The 20,526-nt window shown below is 36.8% G+C and overlaps 1 protein-coding gene across 1 annotated transcript in view; it reads right to left on the bottom strand.

Annotated features, from left to right (window-relative positions):
• The window catches only part of galt (galactose-1-phosphate uridylyltransferase), a 43,008-nt gene that overhangs the window by 9,281 nt on the left and 13,201 nt on the right, over window positions 1–20,526 (bottom strand). The window contains exons 5-8 of the mRNA XM_004075009.5: window positions 17,558–17,687; window positions 16,489–16,545; window positions 9,400–9,522; window positions 677–809 (exon numbers count right to left, since the gene is read on the bottom strand). Of these exons, the coding sequence (XP_004075057.1) occupies window positions 677–809; window positions 9,400–9,522; window positions 16,489–16,545; window positions 17,558–17,687 (443 nt within the window). The remainder of the gene's footprint in view (window positions 1–676; window positions 810–9,399; window positions 9,523–16,488; window positions 16,546–17,557; window positions 17,688–20,526) is intronic.

Here is a 20,526-nt window from a genome sequence, read left to right on the forward strand (position 1 = left end):
AGACGCAGGCACAACGTATAGATTTTTCATCCTTTCAACCCCCCACCCCACCCCAAATCCAGCAAAAGGAGCCCGTTAAGCAGCCTGACTGTTAGAAATGAGAAAATTAATCAATCAAAGTGTAGTTTGTGTAGGCATCCTACAGGCTTCCTACGAGCACTCAAGTATCACCTGCACACCCCGTGCGTACAGCATTTTCACGAAGTCAGTAAGGAGTCAGTGTGTGCACCTTATTAGCGACTGAAGTGTAGCGTAAGGGTGCCATACGACAGCATCACTAGTATAAAACACGTGTGTGCAACTTACATTATCTTTAAAAGTACTTTATGATACATTTACAACACGCAAGACAATTATACGCTCCATATATATATATATATATATATATATATATATATATATATATATATATATATATATATATATATATATATATATATATATATATATATATATATATCTTGGAATTAAAGATGCATAACTTAGTCTGCTAAGTCCAAAGAGTCCAAAGTGAAATGTTTTGGAGCATCTGACTGTGCTGTGAATGAACATCAGAAATGAAAGCAGCAGCAGGTTCTTTATTGACTGGAGTCACCTTAGAGTGATCTTAATTGCCTTGTTGTTCTTCAAGTCACTCACTCTTTTATTATCTTTGCACACACAAGTAAACACTTACCCTCTCTCTCCTCAGTTGTCAGGTCAGTGAGTCTGAGGACATGTCGCCGTGGCAACAGCAATGTCTGGTAAGGCCAAGTCGCCCAGTATGGAACCACTGCCAGCCAAGCAGAATTCCCTACCACCACACGATCCTAACAAGACAAACGTGTTAATGCATTTTCAAAGTTTCAAATGCGATAAAATTACTTCTTAAAAAACTTTTTGACTAAATGCATTTCTTTTTCTCAATGGGTAATCCAGTAACCTCTGCACTTTGACTTTATTCTTCTGAACAAGTGCAAATATTTTAAATCCTAAGACTTTCTTTCTCATTTTACTTTTTCTTGTTTTGGACTTTTAATGAACTTTACTCCTCTCAAAAATGTCACTGCAGAATATGGAATAAAGCATTCATAAATAATTGTGTAACAATTTTAGTAAAAGGGAAACATAAAGACAGAATTGTGCAGAGGTCAGTGCAACTGATTGAAGTTAGCTTCAATATAGCTCACCATGAAAATAGCTCACCATAACTTTTAATAAATTACAATTTAGGTTTAATATTCCTGTATTTTTTTTATATGTCATGCTATGCAAGTTGTTATATGCAATAAAACTGGAAAATGTAAACAGTTGTATTTTTTAGGTGTATTTTTTGCGTTATATTCTATCTGCTGTTTTTATTGAGCTATAGTAACAATGTATTTTCCCATTTGTGTGATCAATAAAGTATTATTCTATTTTGTTCTAATCTAAACATAAGGAAAAATGGTGTTTGGATCTGGTTCCTCAGTTTCTTTTGTTATAACACAGTAGTGCACAAAAGCCAACTCAATCATGCAAATGACAAACAGAAATTTCACACAGGCTCTGTTGTGGCCCCGGTTAACAAAGACAACCACAAGTTCTGTTGACCTGCAATTGAAAGGTGGATTTCCTGTGTGATCAAGAGGCCAGAAGCAAAGGAGCAAGGCGTTAAGAGTGAAAGCAAGTTCAAGCTTTTCAATCACCTTGTGACTAGAAAGAGGAACAGAAAAGGAGAGATCCTAATGGAGGAGTTTGTTGGATGGATGGATGGAAGGAGGATGTTTTAAAAGTAAAGAGTGTCAGATAAACTGGTGAGTCTTAAGCCTTAGTCACAACTGCCCTTACAGATGGATACAAGCTGTCATAGTCAGCACAAAATAACAAAGTTGAAGACCGCTCTGAGAACCTCATAGAGGAAAATGTTAATGCCCTTTTTTTTCTACTGGCATGCTGTGGACAACAGGTCGCAGCAAACACATAAACAGTAATAGGGCTAAAGAGTATGAGACGCAGGCACAACGTATAGATTTTTCATCCTTTCAACCCCCCACCCCACCCCAAATCCAGCAAAAGGAGCCCGTTAAGCAGCCTGACTGTTAGAAATGAGAAAATTAATCAATCAAAGTGTAGTTTGTGTAGGCATCCTACAGGCTTCCTACGAGCACTCAAGTATCACCTGCACACCCCGTGCGTACAGCATTTTCACGAAGTCAGTAAGGAGTCAGTGTGTGCACCTTATTAGCGACTGAAGTGTAGCGTAAGGGTGCCATACGACAGCATCACTAGTATAAAACACGTGTGTGCAACTTACATTATCTTTAAAAGTACTTTATGATACATTTACAACACGCAAGACAATTATACGCTCCATTTTTCAGACGTCCCTTAAGATGACTGCATGAGGCTCAAGAGGACTGAAAGACACACGTGCACTTCCCTTAAGATCACGCACAAATTTGGATTTGTGCGTGATTTGTTACTCACAATACGCTTTGTGTATAAGTTAAAAAAATGTAAAATGAAAAAAATACAAAATGCAATTTACGTATGCACAAATTAAGATTACAACAGCTTGAAACTACTTACACACACATCTTTAAAAAACACGCACGAATCCCTTGTTACGCACACACGAAGCCAAAGTTACGCACGGATCTACCGTGAGACTGTTTTGACGTCTCACAAATTAGTCTGTAAGTGCTGCGTTTAAATACCTATGCATTAACACGTTTGTCTAAACGTATCCAGACAATGACTCAATCAATACATGAAGACAGTAGATGTTAGTGTTGAACATAGAGGCTGCTTACTTCGGGGCGCTGACCACCGAGATGGGCCGCCATTCTTCCCGTGACTCTCTCAGTCTGACTGCCTTTGATTTTTTCCGGAAGAAAAAAAACAGTGCCCCCTACTGGTCTTTCCTGTTACGCATTTTGTATCAATTCGGAGTCTCGGAGAATAATATACTTTTAATATATATATTAGCGTTTGAAAGGGAACGTCATATTCTCAGATAATAATTTTTATTTTCCTTTAAAGTTTTTTTAAGCCCTGCTACACCCACTGAAGGAAATACGTTTAGAAGGGAAGGCTGATAGGAAAATTCTAATGACCGAGCATTCCATTGGTATTTAAACGCAGCACTTACGGACGAATTTGTGAGACGTCAAAACAGTCTCACGGTAGATCCGCGCGTAACTTTGGCTTCGTGTGTGCGTAACAAGGGATTCGTGCGTGTTTTTTAAAGATGTGTGTGTGTAAGTAGTTTCAAGCTGTTGTAATCTTAATTTGTGCATACGTAAATTGCATTTTGTATTTTTTTCCATTTTACATTTTTTTAACTTATACACAAAACGTATTATGTGAGTAACAAATCACGCACAAATCCAAATTTATGCACAAATCCTAATTTACGCACGCACAAAGCAAGAATATGCATACACAAATCCTAATTTACGCACATATCAAGAATTACGCACGCACAAATCCGACTGAGTCTAATTTCTCTCCATACCACTCCAACTGTCTCTTTTGATATACTGTAAAATTGTTCCTAGTGGTCTTATGAATAATTCGCTTTATAGCTAAAATAGAAAAACCTGTGTCATCGTCTAGGACATAGTTTCTGAGGAACGGCAGGAGTCCAACAGAAATTGAGTTGTGGGCGGGGACTGTTGGTGTGAAGCAAGGCTGCGCTTATTTCCCATGATCTACCAGCTCCGACATGGAAAACAAGTATGTTCATGGATCTAGTCATCTAAGAGGATGTATCAGAATGGAGTGAAGCAGGGAGCTTGTGGCCTGCAAATTGCAGTTTATCCATGGAAACTACGAGCATTTTCAAACAGCACACAGTTGAAATTCTATTTTTTTATCACTAAAAAATGTGACAGGAACATGTTAAAAACACCAAAAACACAGTTTTTATTGGAGTGGGTCTTTAAAGATCAAACTATTTAGAACAACCAGTGTTTGAAGTGTAACAATGAAAGACAGATGTTTTTGATTACAACTCGCTTGCATATTTTTCTTTTAACGTTGCATTAGTTGACAGTTTGGTTAATAAAGAAATATCTGAAACCACAAGCGTGAGGATAAAAAAAAAACATGCATCACCGAGAGTAAAGGATGTGTCTGCAGCAGAATCAGATAAAATGATATGAAACAGGCCAGCTGGAACCGGCCTGTTTCATCAAGAGACATAATTATCATTAAGTGTTACATGCAAAATTTGACTAAAGCAGATTTAACAAGCTGATGAGTTGCCACAAACATGACCCGACCTTTCTAATACAATCCATTTGAAATAGATTAGCTTAGCTTGTATCTGTGTGTGTGTGTGTGTGTGTGTGTGTGTACGTTTTCCAACCCAACTCTCTTCATGGCATCATGCTAAGGCCTAATAGTATGAATAATATCAAGCAGCAGTACAGCTGATCAGTTTTTTTAATCTATTTGCCACATGTGGGGACAAGAAACATCATTAACAAAATGAAAACTGAACAAATCTCACAAATTCCAGCCTTCTAAAAATGGAATGTATAAGGTGTTACCAAGCAACAGCCTGTTTATACAAACACCAGACACCGCAATCGAGCAGCTCTGACCTTTTGGCTCTGATGTCTTAACCAACCCCAGAGAGAAGTGTTTGTCTTTTCAGCTGTCACAACTTCCTGAGCGTGTCTGTTGTTTGATGCAGCATGGAGAGTAAACCACTGATTAAAAATAACTTATTTGAAGTTTCAAGAAGTGCCCTGATGCTGGCAAGACTGAAATGTAAAGTAACTCCAGTTGAAAAAAAAGATTTTTAAAAGTTTTGGTCAATTCAACATTATGTGATGTTTACAAGTGTTTGTCACTGCTGGCTAAATCTGATTCACACAGCAAATAGCACAATGTGTAATCTGAAAATGAAACATAAGGATCTGGTATGTAGCAAAATAAATTAAAAAGCACTGAGTGGTGGTGACAGTTGAATAAATTTGCTTCAAAATTGATAGCAAAGTAGCACCAGCTTAATATAAAATATTTTAGTGAAGTCATTGACTATTTTTTCACCTTTTTGCCCCACTTGGGAGCCTAGAACATCTTAAATATGTTGAAGCAATACAAATCTTAAAGATTTGCGAGGTTACTGCAATAGACAGTTGCTTCTTTTTAAAGTTTACAATTTGATTTAGATTGCATTTTATACAAATACTTGTTTAAGTTTTAATGGAAGTCGTGCTGCACTGATTTTCCAGTTTATGGATGGCCAAAGGAGTCACCCTCTAAAAAACGTCTCCATCTCGTTTTCATAGTGCCAAAAGCCTGTTCGTTCCCTGCTTAGTGGGACTGAAGGTTAGGATTTTATCAGACTGGCATGACTTTAATGGTCAAGAGATCATGAGAGATCAAGATGGTCTCTGATGAGCACAGCATGAGCATACATTGGAGCAGAAAAGGTTCCTTAGCAATATAGCTGTATGATATCAGTAACAGTCGTGTGAAAATGTCTAACAATAGGTATCGCCAATAGACATGTTGGCAGTGTTGTGACTTAAGTCTTTGTCACATATCCCCCGTACAAGGGGTTGACCAGTACGGCTGCTGCGAGTTTTTGGTTGGGCCAGCCCATGGAGGATTATAGACCGCAATGGCCAGATCTTAAGAGAATTGCAGATGTCTTTCAGTTCAGAGGCTCATACGGTCACCTTAAGGGCCTTAAGAAACATACAATGTCTCTGTAGTAATTGTATCATAAAGTATTTGTAAGGATAATAGAAGTTGCACGCACTTATGCATGGGTTTTGGTGTCATATGGTGCCCTTATGCCACACTTTAATTGTTAGTATTGTGCATATACTGGTCCCCTACTGACTGCGTGCGAATGCTGCACGCACGTGTTGTGAAGGTGGTATGCAAGTATCACCATGTGACTACGCCGGTAGGATGCCCACACAAACTAAACTGCGGCTTGAAAAAATGAATAATTGCCTCTAACTATTTTGACACACCACTGAAAATGTATGTATAATACTAATATTGTTTCTAAATTCTCAGCAAAGAGTTGGAAAAAAAAGGACTCTCATAACCAACAGCAAAACCAGCAACTGTTGCAGGTAAGAGGAGTAACACAGAAACATGACTGCACAGACTTAGGTCACTATTCTCCTAGTGCATATGGAACATATGGTGGTACAACATCAACATACATGTATTTCATATGCAGTACGACTTGCCTCAGACAGATTAATCTGGTTGGAAAGTCACCGCTCACATAAACAATATCCCCCGCACCGCCCATTTCCATCTCCGCAATATTGGTCGCTTCCGTCTCTCCCTTACCCCTCACTCCACAGGTATACACAGTACACATAGTCTCATCACCTCCCTTATTGATTATTGTAACTTCATTGTTTCTGGACTTCCTCAAAAAACCCTCTGCAAACTACAACTGGTCTAAATCTCAGCTGCTCGAATAATAACACAAGCCACTTCCAATCATCATATTATACCTGTCTTACAGCAGCTTTACTGGCTACCAGTGCCTCAACAGATTACCTACAACCTGGGTGAATAAAATGTAGTTGTATTTTAGAATCAAACTACCTTCCTGTTTTGTTGGTTTAGTTTGAAATTTTGTGTAATTTAGACTTAGCGTTATACATCAAACCAAGGAAAACAAAGGTTTATAGATCAGATATCTGTTATCATCCCTCAATATGTTTTTGAAATAATCAAGCTAAAAGTTTGAAGTGTATCCCTATTTACAATGATGCTTATTTTTTATTCTAACTAAATATGCAATACATTGCACACTGTCTTTTGCACCTAGGCTAGGCTTTATGGCTTGAATCAAGAACAAGAACTTATAAATCAAAGAAAGCCTTAAGGAAAAGACAACTGGTTTCAGTGTGTATTCAACACAGAAGTTTTCATTGGAAGTGGTCACTTGAACATGTGTTGCAGAGGGGTAGTGTGAACGTAGCTTGAGAGCTTCAGTGTTATTACATTTTGAGGTGAATTGTCGCCTTTTCTGATTAAAATTTGACTTTCGTTTTTTTTGTTTACCTTTAGGAAACATACTGTCCCTTGCTCTCCTTCCCATAAACGTATAATATGATTGTAAAATATAAAGAAAACAAAAAAATAAGCTGAAGACAAAGACAGTAAGTGGAGAATGTCCCAAGCCACACACACTAAAGGCAGCCAGTCCCAAACAACTTGATTCAATTAACTTTAAAAGTTTTTGTTTCAAAGTCAAGAGAGTCACTAGGGAACCGACACACAATTCAGGTTCCTCTTCAAACTGCCGTGTGCCAATTTACAGTCCTAACTTCACGTCAGAGAAACAGGTGCAAGGAGATGGGAACAGAATCACACACTTGTGCTCAAATGAACACACACACCTGTTTCCGGCTTCCGCTCTTACTTTAGAAAGGTCAGTCCCCTGGAGTGGTTCTCTACGAGATTCAAGTGTCTTCTGGGCACCTCTAAAACCCTCTCCTTTATCCTTCGGCCTTCTCTCAAACACATGCACATGCCACATGCACACTCCTAGTATAGCAGGTGAGCTCATTCCCTGAACAAATCAGTGGCTTTCTGCCTTTACCTCCACATTTTTTTCCCTTTGTTTCAGCATAGCTGGTCTCCTTTGCTTTCTCTTTATGTTAAAGACCTGAAGTCTTTGCTTCTGGCATGTGTCTTTTAAAAATCCATGTTCTTTAAAAGTCAATAATTTAATACAATACTTTTTGTATACCTTTTACCAATACCTTTTTTTAGGTTTTCAACATAAAATTTCAAAAATATTTTTTTTCCAGATTTTTAATAGGAAATTTACTGTTCTTGAAAAGATTCAGATAGTTTGCTAATTTATATATTTTATAATGTATATACCGGTACACGGAACTTATACATATATATTGTTATATTAGTGAGGCTACATATGAAGACATTTTTCATATTTAAATGTTAGACATATCTACATATTTTATTAGATTTTAGTTTCTTGACTTAAATTATAGAAATGGACACTATTTGCAAAAAACTCACAACTCTACAATGATGGAAAAAAATGATAATTAAAACATACAGTATATGAATATATTTATGTTTTAATTAGATACAAATAAATTAAATTAGAGCTATGATATTCTAATTTATTTGCTGATTTTGTTGGCTGTTTTTTTTTACACTTCTTGATGAGAAGACGATTTCCTTTAGCTTTTGTATTCAAGTGTAATTAATTGCCAAACGAACTGAATCGTATACTAGATTCCTTTTTTTAAACTCACTTTAACTTTCCAAAAATATTCAAAGAGTAACCTAAAAATCACGTTTTATCTTTATGACTGAATTCTCTGATGAAGGCATTACTATGGGAAGAGGAGTTCTTTGTATCTTAATAATGTTGTTTCTGGTCCCAAAATGCACAAAAACACAAATGCCCTACAAGCAAAAAACTAGTTGTGACTAAACAAATATGCAAGTATTTGAAAAAAAAAAAACTTTGGTAGTGTTGGCTGACAATTGGCATAAATGTGGTAAGAGCTATCGTCAGTAGTAACTGCTGATGATAATCCACACGTGCCACCACCCACAGTTTTCTAATCTTCATGCAATTTAGAAATGGACACTGGTGCATTATGCTAATAAGCATCTATGCTGTCCAATCACACGCTCCACTGACTAAGAATCAGGCGGGAGGGGGACTGAGAGAGCACTGATATGAAAAAAAGGACACACAAAGGCAAACACTTAGAAAAGACAGTTAAAGGTGCAAAGATGGCAATGCTGTTCAGGCATGTCATACTCGGAGAGTTTTGAATTTCATCAAAGTTTAAGTAAATTCAGTCGAACACTCGGTTCATTTTCGTAGGTATTTAAGCAAAGCAGTGTTTTTTTTTCTTAACATACCTAATATTCACACAGGCAAGCTTTTAATGCAGAACTTGATTTATTTTTTTCCTACTATATGTCCTGTACATCTCATCTGCAACTTTTTACACATTTCTTTATTTTGAAGAGAAACAAATATTGCAAAAGCACATCACCATTGACTGACATTGTTAAATGTCCTTAAAAAAAGAAAAAACATTGTTTTCTAAGGGTTGATCAAAAAATAAATTACTTCTTGGACAAGATTCAGAACAGCTAAAAATGAAATGATGTGCAACGGCAAATTGTTTGCCTCCTTTATAAGAAAGTAAAAATAATATAAAGATTTTTTTGTGAATAACAACAAAAAGATTTTAAAAGTTTGACCAAAAAAAACCTTTTGATGTTTAATATGATATTTGCAGTTTAACAGGGTTCTCCATATATTTTGTATTATGTCACCTTTTCTGGAGTAACAGCGATAAAATACTGTGATTTAAGATCCTCTATGTTAGGAAAATCTTACTTAAGGGTTCAGTGAAAATGGAATGGTTGTGTGTGTGCATGCCACACCTTTCTCTCAGCTTCTTGCCTCGCATACTCCAGCAGCAGCGGTTCTCCATGCTTTTGATAGTAATTTCTCTGGCAGCGGTCCGATAGAGCCGGCTCATTTGGCAGAAAGTTACTGGCCCACACCTACAATGACAAACAAAGCAAGAAAAAGATGACAGATCATATCACTTGTGACAAATTATTTTGTATCTATTCAGTACAAAAACTGCTTTAGCTCTGTATTTCTCTACGGAACAACTTTGACAGCCAAAACTAATTTTTCAAAACGATTGAATACAACAGCAATTCAAGTCAGGGAAAAACATTCACTTCTTTAACAAAGAACAGCTGCTTTTAGTTTTTTGTTTTTAGAATTATAGTAGTCTGAACTCAGGTGACTTTTTCCTTAAAAGGTCTTTGCAGAGTTTACAAAGCTGGAATAGTTTCATAGAGAAATGATATAGGCTATCTGTCAGGAATAGATCATGAGCAATAAATTACATTTTACGATTATATTAAAATTAAAATGACATCTTTTAACATGGGATCCAATGACTGCATGCATGATAAGTGCAATTCCTATCAAGCAAGAAAGCACTCATTTAAAAATAACTAAACCACTAAATCAGGGGTCACCAACCCTGTGCCCGCGGGCGCCAGTGCGCCCGCGAGCACCCCTTGTGGCGCCCGCAGGGAATGCACCCAAAAAAAAAATCTTTTTTTTTTTTTATTGAAGCAAATATTCAACAAACAACCACGGCATGTCTGTCAATGACAACAATATCAATTCTGAGATAAAGGTAGACAAAGAAAACCCAAATATGTAAACAAATATAACTTAAAAAATAATCACTAAAAGTAAGGGTCTATTACAAAAGTTTAAATAGATCAAATAAATTACACAATTTCTGGACATTCTTATGATTCATGTAATGTAAAGATTTTGAGAATAGGTTGAGGTGGTTGAGTAATCCATTAATGTGAGGATTAATATTCCTGTCTGTTTTTATTTACATTTATGTTTAAAAAGTTAAAATTAAATTAAAGTTTTAAAGGTTTAAAAGTTTAGCTTTAGTGTGTTCAATAAATATTTATCTTGTTCGGCTGCAACCTAAAGTCTGTTTTGAAATTAGGCTCCCTCTGCAACTGAGTTTGACCCCCCCCTGTAATACGAGTCTAGAAAATTCATGCATGTTTTTGTGTGTGAGCAAATAAAAATAGGGCACACAAAAGGAAGTCCTCAAATTGTGTTGGGTTTTTTTTTGGGGGGGGGCTAGGAGGTTTTTAGTGGCGCCCTTCATACCACTTGGTGCCCATGAAATAGCCCTCGGTCTCAAAAAGGTTGGTGAACCCTGCACTAAATAGTCTCTGAGCACAGATTGGTCAGCAGTTTACTCCTTCAGAGGACAACAAATGTTATACACCAAAGGAAAGTAAGAACATTCAAAAGAAAATTAGATGTAAAAAAAAAAGGTGTAGCCCTAATGACTGTTCTATTACCTCTGCATTTAAAAAAAATGTTTAACAAGTTTTAAATGTGCTCCTTGTTTACAAATCTCCTTTTGCTGCTAGATCAAAATGAGAGAGAAAAGCTAAGGGTGTATTCAGACTGTCAAAGCCATTGGGTCTGGACCAAGTCCCCTAAATTTGTTCCAGATTAAGTCCTGAACCTTGCCTTTAGTCTGTATTCAGACTGCCGACTTTCCTGTTCCGGACCAAAGCTTGTAAACAAAACTGCATGACTAAAAATCTCTTCACTCATTGGTCACGAGGGGCAAGGCATAGCAAATTGAGGGAGAAATTATGGAAGTCTTACACTTTGCAGTACTTGTCAGGATAGTTCATTCAAACCTTAAACATTGCTGTAATTGTTTAAAGAGAAGAGTAAAATCCTAAAGAAAACTGCCTGATCAACACATCAAGACAAAGAGTATTGTTAATGTTTTTTGTATATAATACAAATTGTATTGTATATGTTTTTCACAAAGCTTTGGAGGTTTCTTTTTCTGCTCTATTTCCTTAACAGACATTTTTCATGAACTGGTGCTTCATAGTACTCTGATGGCTAATAAACTAAACTAGCAGAATAAACCCTCTCTTAACTATGCCAGAGTAGATGGAAATTTAAGTAAAAGGCCTTTTTGTGTGAATTTGTTGCATAATAATGAAGTGTGCTTGTATATGCAGAAAGGCAAATGACCAAGGAATATTTAGAATCCAGTTTCTATTTTATCGTTAATAAAAAAAAACACTTTAATTTAAAATGAAATAACTTATTATAGGTCAAATTATTATTGCACTAAGCTGACTATCAGTTATCTCATTTTAACTCTGTCCAGTCATCTTTTATTTTTTATTTCATCTTAAAATTGTAAAGGCTTTTAGAGATCTGTTACAACAAAAACATTTAAAAAGATTCTGCTACAACCTTTCCAAAACCATACGACTAAACCATGAAGTGTGTTCGCTCTGCATGAATAATAATTGCAATTCATTTGTATCCCTTGTGCTATCCTAGGCACTTTACCATTGGAAGTTGGGTCATCTAGACCCACTAAACAGTGTTCTGAACCTTTTTTCTTCAATGATTTCTGATCTTCACTGGTGTCCATGGATTACATGAAATCCTCTTCACCTTTATCCACCTTTGTCATGTGAGGGAGAACACGTCAATGTAAGGATCGGGTCATCTGGACCCCGTAGGATAGCACAAGGGTTAAAGTAAACTATAAATATGGTGCGGCTGAGAACCCTAAAAGGGGAACCTGAAAACGTTACAAAACAGAATTGACAAAAAATTCTGAGAGTTATGATTCAAACCATACCAGGCTAAGGTGCACTTTTTCCTGGACCATGTTTAATTGAGTGATTTTGGCGGGGGGGACAAAACCAAAAAAAAACAGCAACAAATTAATCAAAAGAAAAGGGAAATGATTCATTTGTAATATTTTTTCTTTGTCACAGGAAATTGATTTTGTGAATGACGAGCGATTTGTTTTGAGGTTGGCTCATTTCTTTTGTTGATGGAGATGTGGCCACACATTATGAGGCATTCCTCATGTTGTAAAGAATAAAGTTTTGAGTTGATGGAACAGAGTTGCTGCAATTTTACACATTACCGCATATTGTTGGACATCCTCTTTGCAAAAGCCACACCACCAGATAATGGATTGTGTTAAATATAGTAAATTCCATCTATCTAATAATTCACTTCATGCTTATACTTTTGTTAACGGAAAACCCATTTCACATCTTCCCTTAAAGAATAAAATGCATACAGGAATAACATGTGATTTCTGGATGGGCGGCGAGTGAGCTGTCTGCTGCTATTAGTAAGCCAGAGAGACATTTCTATGACTTAAAACACTGCTGTGAGGGTTTATGCACAATATTTAAAATATAATTTTATATATATATCTTGTATCAACCTTTTCCAGATACATCAATCATTTCAATTCATCCCACAGTCCTACTCAATATGCATAGGAAATATGTGAGACCCTGTGGCTCCCAGCATTCCTATGATTGTATTAGTACATCTGCATTGTTGTCTTCATTAATTGATCACTAACACAATATTCATTGTGTAAGTTGATGCACAAGGGACAACAAAAACAAAACAGTTCCACAGACCTGACCTTCTAACATCCGTTTTGACAGACAGATACTCACTGTCTGCGTTCAGAATACACTGCTTCCACTTTAGAGCCGAAAACATGCAAATGCACAAGTTCACATAAAACCATAAAGGCTCTTAGAGTTGAAAGGGGTATTACTATTTGAGATGCATGTTTTTCTCCCTTCACTTACAGAAAAATACATACAGCTCTGTCCCCCTGAGACTAATCTTATCAGAAGCAATGCCTGCAGAACAAGATTAACTTTTTCTCTATTTTTTTATTCTTCTTCAAAGTTTCAGATAGTTCTGGCCTGAGGGGCTTGTGTGGCTGCACATACTGATGCGCACACATGTGTCTAAACTGTTCTTTTCTTGGACTTTAACATCTAAAAAGATGAAAAGGACAATGAAAAAAGCACACATCATTTTTAAACACTCAATTTTCCTTGTATTTAGAAAAAGGTTTTGCCCTGTTCCCATTTTGAACGTTGGACTATGAAACACATTTTTACTGAATATATATTCAGTTAAAGGAGGTCACCAGAAAACGCGTGTTCATCTTGAGAAAAACAAAATTGTTCTAGAGAGTTTTGTGTCCAAACAGGATATGAACCTTCTTCTTTTAGTGGCAGGGTTCTGTGCCGACGTTTGTCATTAACAAAAACCCTGAAGGTCTGTCTATAACATCGTTATTCTGAGGTCACATACTGCCATCTGTTGGTGACTGCTGCATGTACATCATGGAAAACTTTGCCTGCACTGATTAAAATAAGCTTTTGTTGTCTTTTTTAAAAAAATAAAAATCCTAAACGTGTTTAAGCTTTAATTGGTCAACATAAAGAATAATCATTTAAAATAAAGACACACAACTAAAGCAAAAACGTTTAAAACTCTTAAGCTTTGATTGGAGTGTGTTACTTCACTCTTTTGATTAAAAATTGTTGGAGAGAAAACAAAAGACTAAATGTTTAACAATAATCCATGGAATATATTTTAATTTATAAATTACCATAGACATTTGCTTTAAAACAGTTTTTTCTTAATCTAAGATGCAAAGTTATGTCATGAAAAAACAGCAAAAGTACCATATGCTTTAATCACTTGATACAAATTTCAATAACTTTTCTTTAACAAAAAACATTTAAACAATTTCAAAACATGCATAAAATTCGTAAAGCTGAATACATTCACATGCTTTCAAGACCAACTATGATGAAAATGGTCTTGTTGATGTTTTGAACATGTTCTTGTGGCATTTTCCTAATGAGGGGGAACATGTGTAAAGAAAATTTAGCTCAAATTTGCATTTCTTTTTTCAAATTGCTGTAAATCAGGAGATTTTGACGCAGAAAGTACGCCAGGCGATTCACAGGCTCCCTGTTCCTCTCCACTCTAATGCATCGACTTGCAGACAAATAGATGCATGTTTTTGTTTTTCTCGTCTGGGTTGGCATCTGGGTCAAAACTGTACGATAGCTGGACAGCTTCAATATTGCTCACCCTTATTGTTGCATCAGTAATTTCAGCATAGGGTCGTGAGGGGCTGTAAACTAGCAGGAGTAAGTGTAAACAGATAGCTCTCAGTTACAGGTGACAGGAAGAGGGGGTGGGGTGGCTCTGTGCCAACAGTCCCGCCCACAACTCAAAGATGAGAGTCTAAAGAACTTCTGCAGATTCACAGCTTTTTTGATTTTGCCTAAAAACAGCATAATCATAATTAAAAGACCGCTGGGAACGCTTTTAAAATAGATCAAATGATGATTAGAGTGGGCCTTTAAGTATATTATTTTCTTTTTAAAATATACAAAGCAGTAAGAACTTGTTCATTGGGGTTTCTTTTATTTATGTTTAATGCCTCCAAGATGATTTAGGTAACCAGATGTGTCATCATGTGTCTAACTTTCCATTATTTCTTATTTTTAACATCAGAGGAGATTCCGAAAAATAAATCTGATGTTTAGATGACACTTCTTTTCAACTTAGCAGCAAGCATAAGTGTCCAAAATAAGCAAACAACTACTGTAGGTCTTATAAGAGACGTGCTTTCTTACCATCACAAACCTTTTATTTTGGATGCATCGCTCTATATATGTTCCTGAAACCATAACAGTTATTGGAGGATTTCCCTCTAGCACCTCTTTGTATCTCAAGCTACCATCCCCTATTTGTGCATGTTTTCAACATCAAACTGTGACGAGACAGTTTGACAGGATCTGCTTCCCTCTGCCTGATTTGTTACCTCTGCCTGTCTCAGATTACTGACGAGGAAAGCATAGAGATAAGCAAACATGCAGGCTTCAGCGTTTGGGTTTGACTTTGAGTACACCTTCACTCAAAATATGACAAAAATACACCGCAGCATCTTATTTCTGAATGTCAATCAGCAGTTTCATATGAGGAGACCTTTTGGGCTGAAAACTTTTGACTTACCCTTTCAAAACATCACAAATGTGCTGTCACAGTATAAAAATAGTGAGCTTTATTTATGTTGGGCATCAATGCACAGCATTATTTTAGGAACTACTGCTTACAAAAATGTAATGATTTAGTCAATAATAACTCAATTGTCCGAGTTCCTAAAGTGGCAATATTTTATGTCCATTAGCCATTTAACATTGTGGGAGAAACATTAATATTTTTGAATTTAGAAGGAACATTTTGAATATTTTGGGGAATTAAGCTTTAAACTACAAAATTCAATTAGTTTGTTTACTCCTTTTATCATTTGAAATTCTCTAAATAGGCAGACATCAAAATTACTTCCTTTAAGGGCATTTAAATCAGAAAAGACATGTGCACTGAGTCATGCTCAATAAACATTCTCAGGATTACTCTTAATTTACTGCAGACTGTTAAACCACAAGATATTTTGCCTCAGCAGCTTTTTCTTCATTTTCAATTAATATTCAGTCCTGCTTTTATGAACTGCACCACCTTTTACAATTTGCTATAAAATAGAAGTTTAGAGCAAATAAGGTAAAAAAAATAAGTACTGTAAATTAGAAATGAATAAAAAAAGTAAATATAAAACACTGACAATTTAAAACAAAGGTGTTTCTTATGGAAACAATCTAATTGTTTCAGCCCCTATAGGGCTTGAATTCACATAGTTCAAACATTTTGGGTGAGGGCTGCCCAATTCTTCCTTTTTTCCTGTTCTCTCTGCACAATTCTTTTTGCTGATTTGCTGACTCAGGTGTCCCCTCATCCAGATTGACTGTCCACATCTGATCCAGGTAATACGCAACAAGAAGTGCAGCGAGGTTTGGAAACAAGGCAGGGTGGAGGACATTGAAGTCCAAGGTTGGGCAGCCCTGATCTGAATGAATCTCACTTCAAAAAAGTGCAGAGATACAAATCTAATCTGTGGTCTGGAAGCACCGGAGTGCAGCAACTGTCATTCTCCAGCAGCTGATTCCACCACATGAGCTGTTTTTTACTAACTATTATTCATTTTGCACCAAGGTTATGCATACGGTATGTTTTCCTACCTGGCAGTGAGGATGCGGGTTTGAACAGCCCATCATTGCACCCTTATTCTCAAAGATCTGAAAAAAATAAAAAATAAACAAACTTAAACAAACTTTACTGAGAGTGCATATATCCACAAAACAAAACCACAATTAAACTCTTAATAAGTATAAAACTTTATTAACAAAGTCATTATTTTCAACATTTATGATAACATCTGTGCTGACAAAAAATATAGAAGACTTTAACCAGAAAATGTTTGCGTACTTAATAGTTTTATTGAAGAAAAACGTGACCTGCCAGTATGTATTAGCAATCCCATCCTGTTTTGGACATCGCACTAATGACAGCTAGTTCGGCATAAAACAGCAGTTAAAGGCTCATTATGTTGTAATCTAGGACTGCAAGCTGATACCAATGCAATTGTTCATAAATGAATAGAGTAATGACTACACTTTAACACTAATGACAACACATTTGGAACTGAGGACCTTCATAAAGTAATGGTCACAGCAGAGATAGCTAACAAGTGCTTTAATGCATAAAACTATACCTGTTACAAGAAATATATTGTCACTAGACTTATTTTTTATTTCTAAGGCAGCAAACTGCTGTTGAAGAGGGCTTGCTGCATTCAGGACTAACAAAATCCCAGTCTGCCTTTTTATTGGTCTGGATTCATCCTTCTATCCTGCTCTTGGCAACAAGGATGTGATCTTCTCGGAATACTGAACAATATCCATCCATCTTTTTTGGCAGCTGGTACAGTTGAATGTCCTGTCATATTTACTTAGGAGCTTGTCTTTGCCAAACAGAGATGAGCTCTGCCTTCTGTCCCCTAGTTGTGAATGTCATCCTGACATAACCTTGAAAGGAAACTGCACAAAAATGTACAAAAACAAGTTTTAACTTTCTCAAATACATTTTATTAGATTTTAAAAATTCTCTACAAACCAACTTTTTCATGATAAATGAGCAAGAAAGATAATACAGGCTTCATTTACATGTCTGTTTAAGTCCCATATCTCATATGTCCAGTTATTTAGAAATCAGTGAAGAATCTATGGAAATGGAAATGGGAATCCTTACCTGAACCCACGGGTATGTAGCACCCAGTTCCTCTAGGATTTCCACCCACTTCTCAACCACCTTCACAATTTCTTGCTTTTTCATGAGAGGGAGTGTCACGTCAGACCAGGGATGAAAACACATGACCTTACTATGAAAGCACACAAAAAAAATGGTGGTTAAAAACATTAGTGATGGCATGAATAATTGGATTTGTCAAACGGTTTTGGTTACAAATGTTCAAAATGTTTTTAATAAACAAAAGAATTGGGATAGAAGGCAATCTGTATCTCTGAGGAATCATAAGAATGTTAAAGGTAACAAGGAAGTTTAAAAATAGTGCTAAAATATCAGATGTATTTTAAAATAAACCCAATAATTAACTAAATAAAGCTTACACTGCTATGATAAAACTAAACTTAGTAACAAGCTGAATTTGTATTATTTGCCACGCACCTAGGTGTTTGAAATCTGACGCATCCCCTGGGGGAGCGATTAGCTGCAGGCACAGCTGCGTTCAGGAACCATTTGGTGGTTTAACCCCCCCATCCCAACCCCTTAATGCTGAGTGGCAAGCAGGGAGGCACTGGATCCCATTTTTAGATTATTTGGAATGACTCAGCCTTCCAGTCTCAGCATATTTCAACATGTCAGATTACAGCTTCCTCTGAAGTTCATAGACAGGTACAGTGGCATATCAATCCATTTGACTGTATAAAAGAACTGGACTGAGTGATCCCTCCCCCCCATTATTGCAAACAGGAAGTATCCGTTGGCTACACCAAGCCTAAATCTCAGACTTCTATAGAGAAGTAAACAGCTATTACTCAGTCATTATATTTATCAGACTAACCATTCTAGTTTTTTTTAACATATTCTTGCTAATCCTAATTTTTTTTCCAAGATATTTTTGCTGCAGTGCAAGTTATAAACTGACCAATCAGATAAAAGTATGTGGTCTTGCATCAACGAGAAGCATTTGATTAACAGATTCTCTCGAGCCCCCTTTCAAGTGGTAGAAGTGTGGCCTTCCAAGAAGCTCATTTCTGATTAAGGATAGTGGTTGCCATGTTGACTCAGTCCGACTCAGACCTATCACTGCTTACAGACAAGGCAGCGTCCACACAAAAAAAGTGGCGACTGAATTGACTTCATTTCGTTGGAGCATTTTCTGTGGGTGAAGTCACACTCACTCAGTCCAATTTTCAAATATAGTCAATGCTCATTACAAATATACTACAAAAGTAAAACACATGCACAATCATTCACAGTTGTTAAAATTTTAAAAGGCTGGTTTGCCTTTAAAACCACTTAGTAGTGTTTTAAAGAGTAACAATGTAAGACCCTTTCTTATACAGTAGTGATAAACTTTGTTTAGACCTGACTACCTTTGGATGAAAAGGTATTTTGACCTATAGCATTCTTTTCAAGACACATTTGACCGTTGCCTCTAAAAAATGCCCTTATCATGCCAATACCATTGGAAAAAAGGAAACAATACATGGAGGGCGGGTCAAGCCTGTAGATCAGGGCCATCAAACATACGGCCCGCCAGAGGGTTTAATCCCAGCCACTCATGAAGAGTACAAACTTTAAGGATGTTTAAAAAAAACAAAAATCTAGACCATTCCTGGGGTGAGTTAAATTTTTTTTCTTAAAGATAACGGAAATAACGGAAATGCACAATTTCGCCACTAGGGGGAGCAAAGGAAAAGAAAAAAAGGTGAAGCAGCATATCTCTTCACGTGCCAAAAGAGAAACCTAAAAGCCCTGCCTCTAGGTAAGATGCAGTTTGGTTCCCTGCGTGCCTCACCGCTGTTACGTTGCTATATGATCAGTAGTGACACTCTAATTACCAAAATGTTGTCAAAAAGAAAAATAGGTTGAAGTGGAGTGCCGAGCTCTCCAGGAAAAATGGACAGAGTTTTATTTTTTTCACGGAGCTGAATACATTAGTGCTGGTATGTCATCAACAGGTCGGAGTGCTCAGAGAATATACTGTAACACTCAACACCACAATGAGACTCAACGTAAAGAAAACTTTCATCATATGCTAACATCCAAACCATTTTCGGATGGTGAACTTGTGAAAAAATGCTGAAGGCTGCAGAAGTCTTGTGCCCTAAAAAGCAGTCGACATTTGACAACACAAGTCTGTCAAGGATTACGATTGCAGATACATCTCTGAGGAGACTTGGGCAGACAAATGAAGGAATTTAGTCATTTGTGGCATTTTTTTTAATTTTTTTTTTAAAATTGGATTTTTCTGCGCTTTTTCAGACACTCAAAGCGCTTGCAGTGTGTCCATTATTCATTTGCTCCACATTCATACTTGGTGATGGTGAGCTATGGTTGTAGCCACTGCTGCCCTGGGGCACACTGACAGAGGCGTGGCTGCAATTTTGCGCCTACGGCCCCTCTGACCATCACCGGGATCATTCATACACATTCACACACCAGTGGAGCCACACTGGAGGCAAGGAGGTTGAAGTGTCTTGCCCAAGGACACAACGACATTTTGGCTGGTGGGAGCGGGGATCGAACCGCCAACAATTTCGGTCACTACTGGTGAAAGGGCCGACATCACAGATTTATACAACTGGTGTTGTATATATACAAGAGGTGCTGAAGAGACTGTCACATCGGAGTTTCTTGAGTTGATGGACACAACAGCTGATGACATTGTCAGCTCTCTAGTTATGATGGCGCCCCATCAAAGGTCAGGAAGAAGGCAGGTGTTGCCACAAAATTCAGGAAAGGATTCTTAGACATTTTGTTGTGTTTTGCACACTTGAATGACAGTGAAATGTGTTGCTGCTCAGGATTTGAATCCTGATATTGATGGCCGGGTGAAGTTTCAGGAGTGAAAGGGAGGTTAACTCCTAATTTTTGTTATGTTTACAAATGTTTGCAAGTTTATTTTATTTTCAATTTTACATTGATTTGCACATTTACATTTTAGGCAGGGTGTTTCATTTTTTCTCCATTCT

Source organism: Oryzias latipes, chromosome 12 (assembly GCF_053564925.1).
Source record: "Oryzias latipes strain Hd-rR chromosome 12, Olatipes_Hd-rR_3.1".
In the NCBI taxonomy this organism is placed as follows: Eukaryota; Metazoa; Chordata; class Actinopteri; order Beloniformes; family Adrianichthyidae; genus Oryzias; species Oryzias latipes.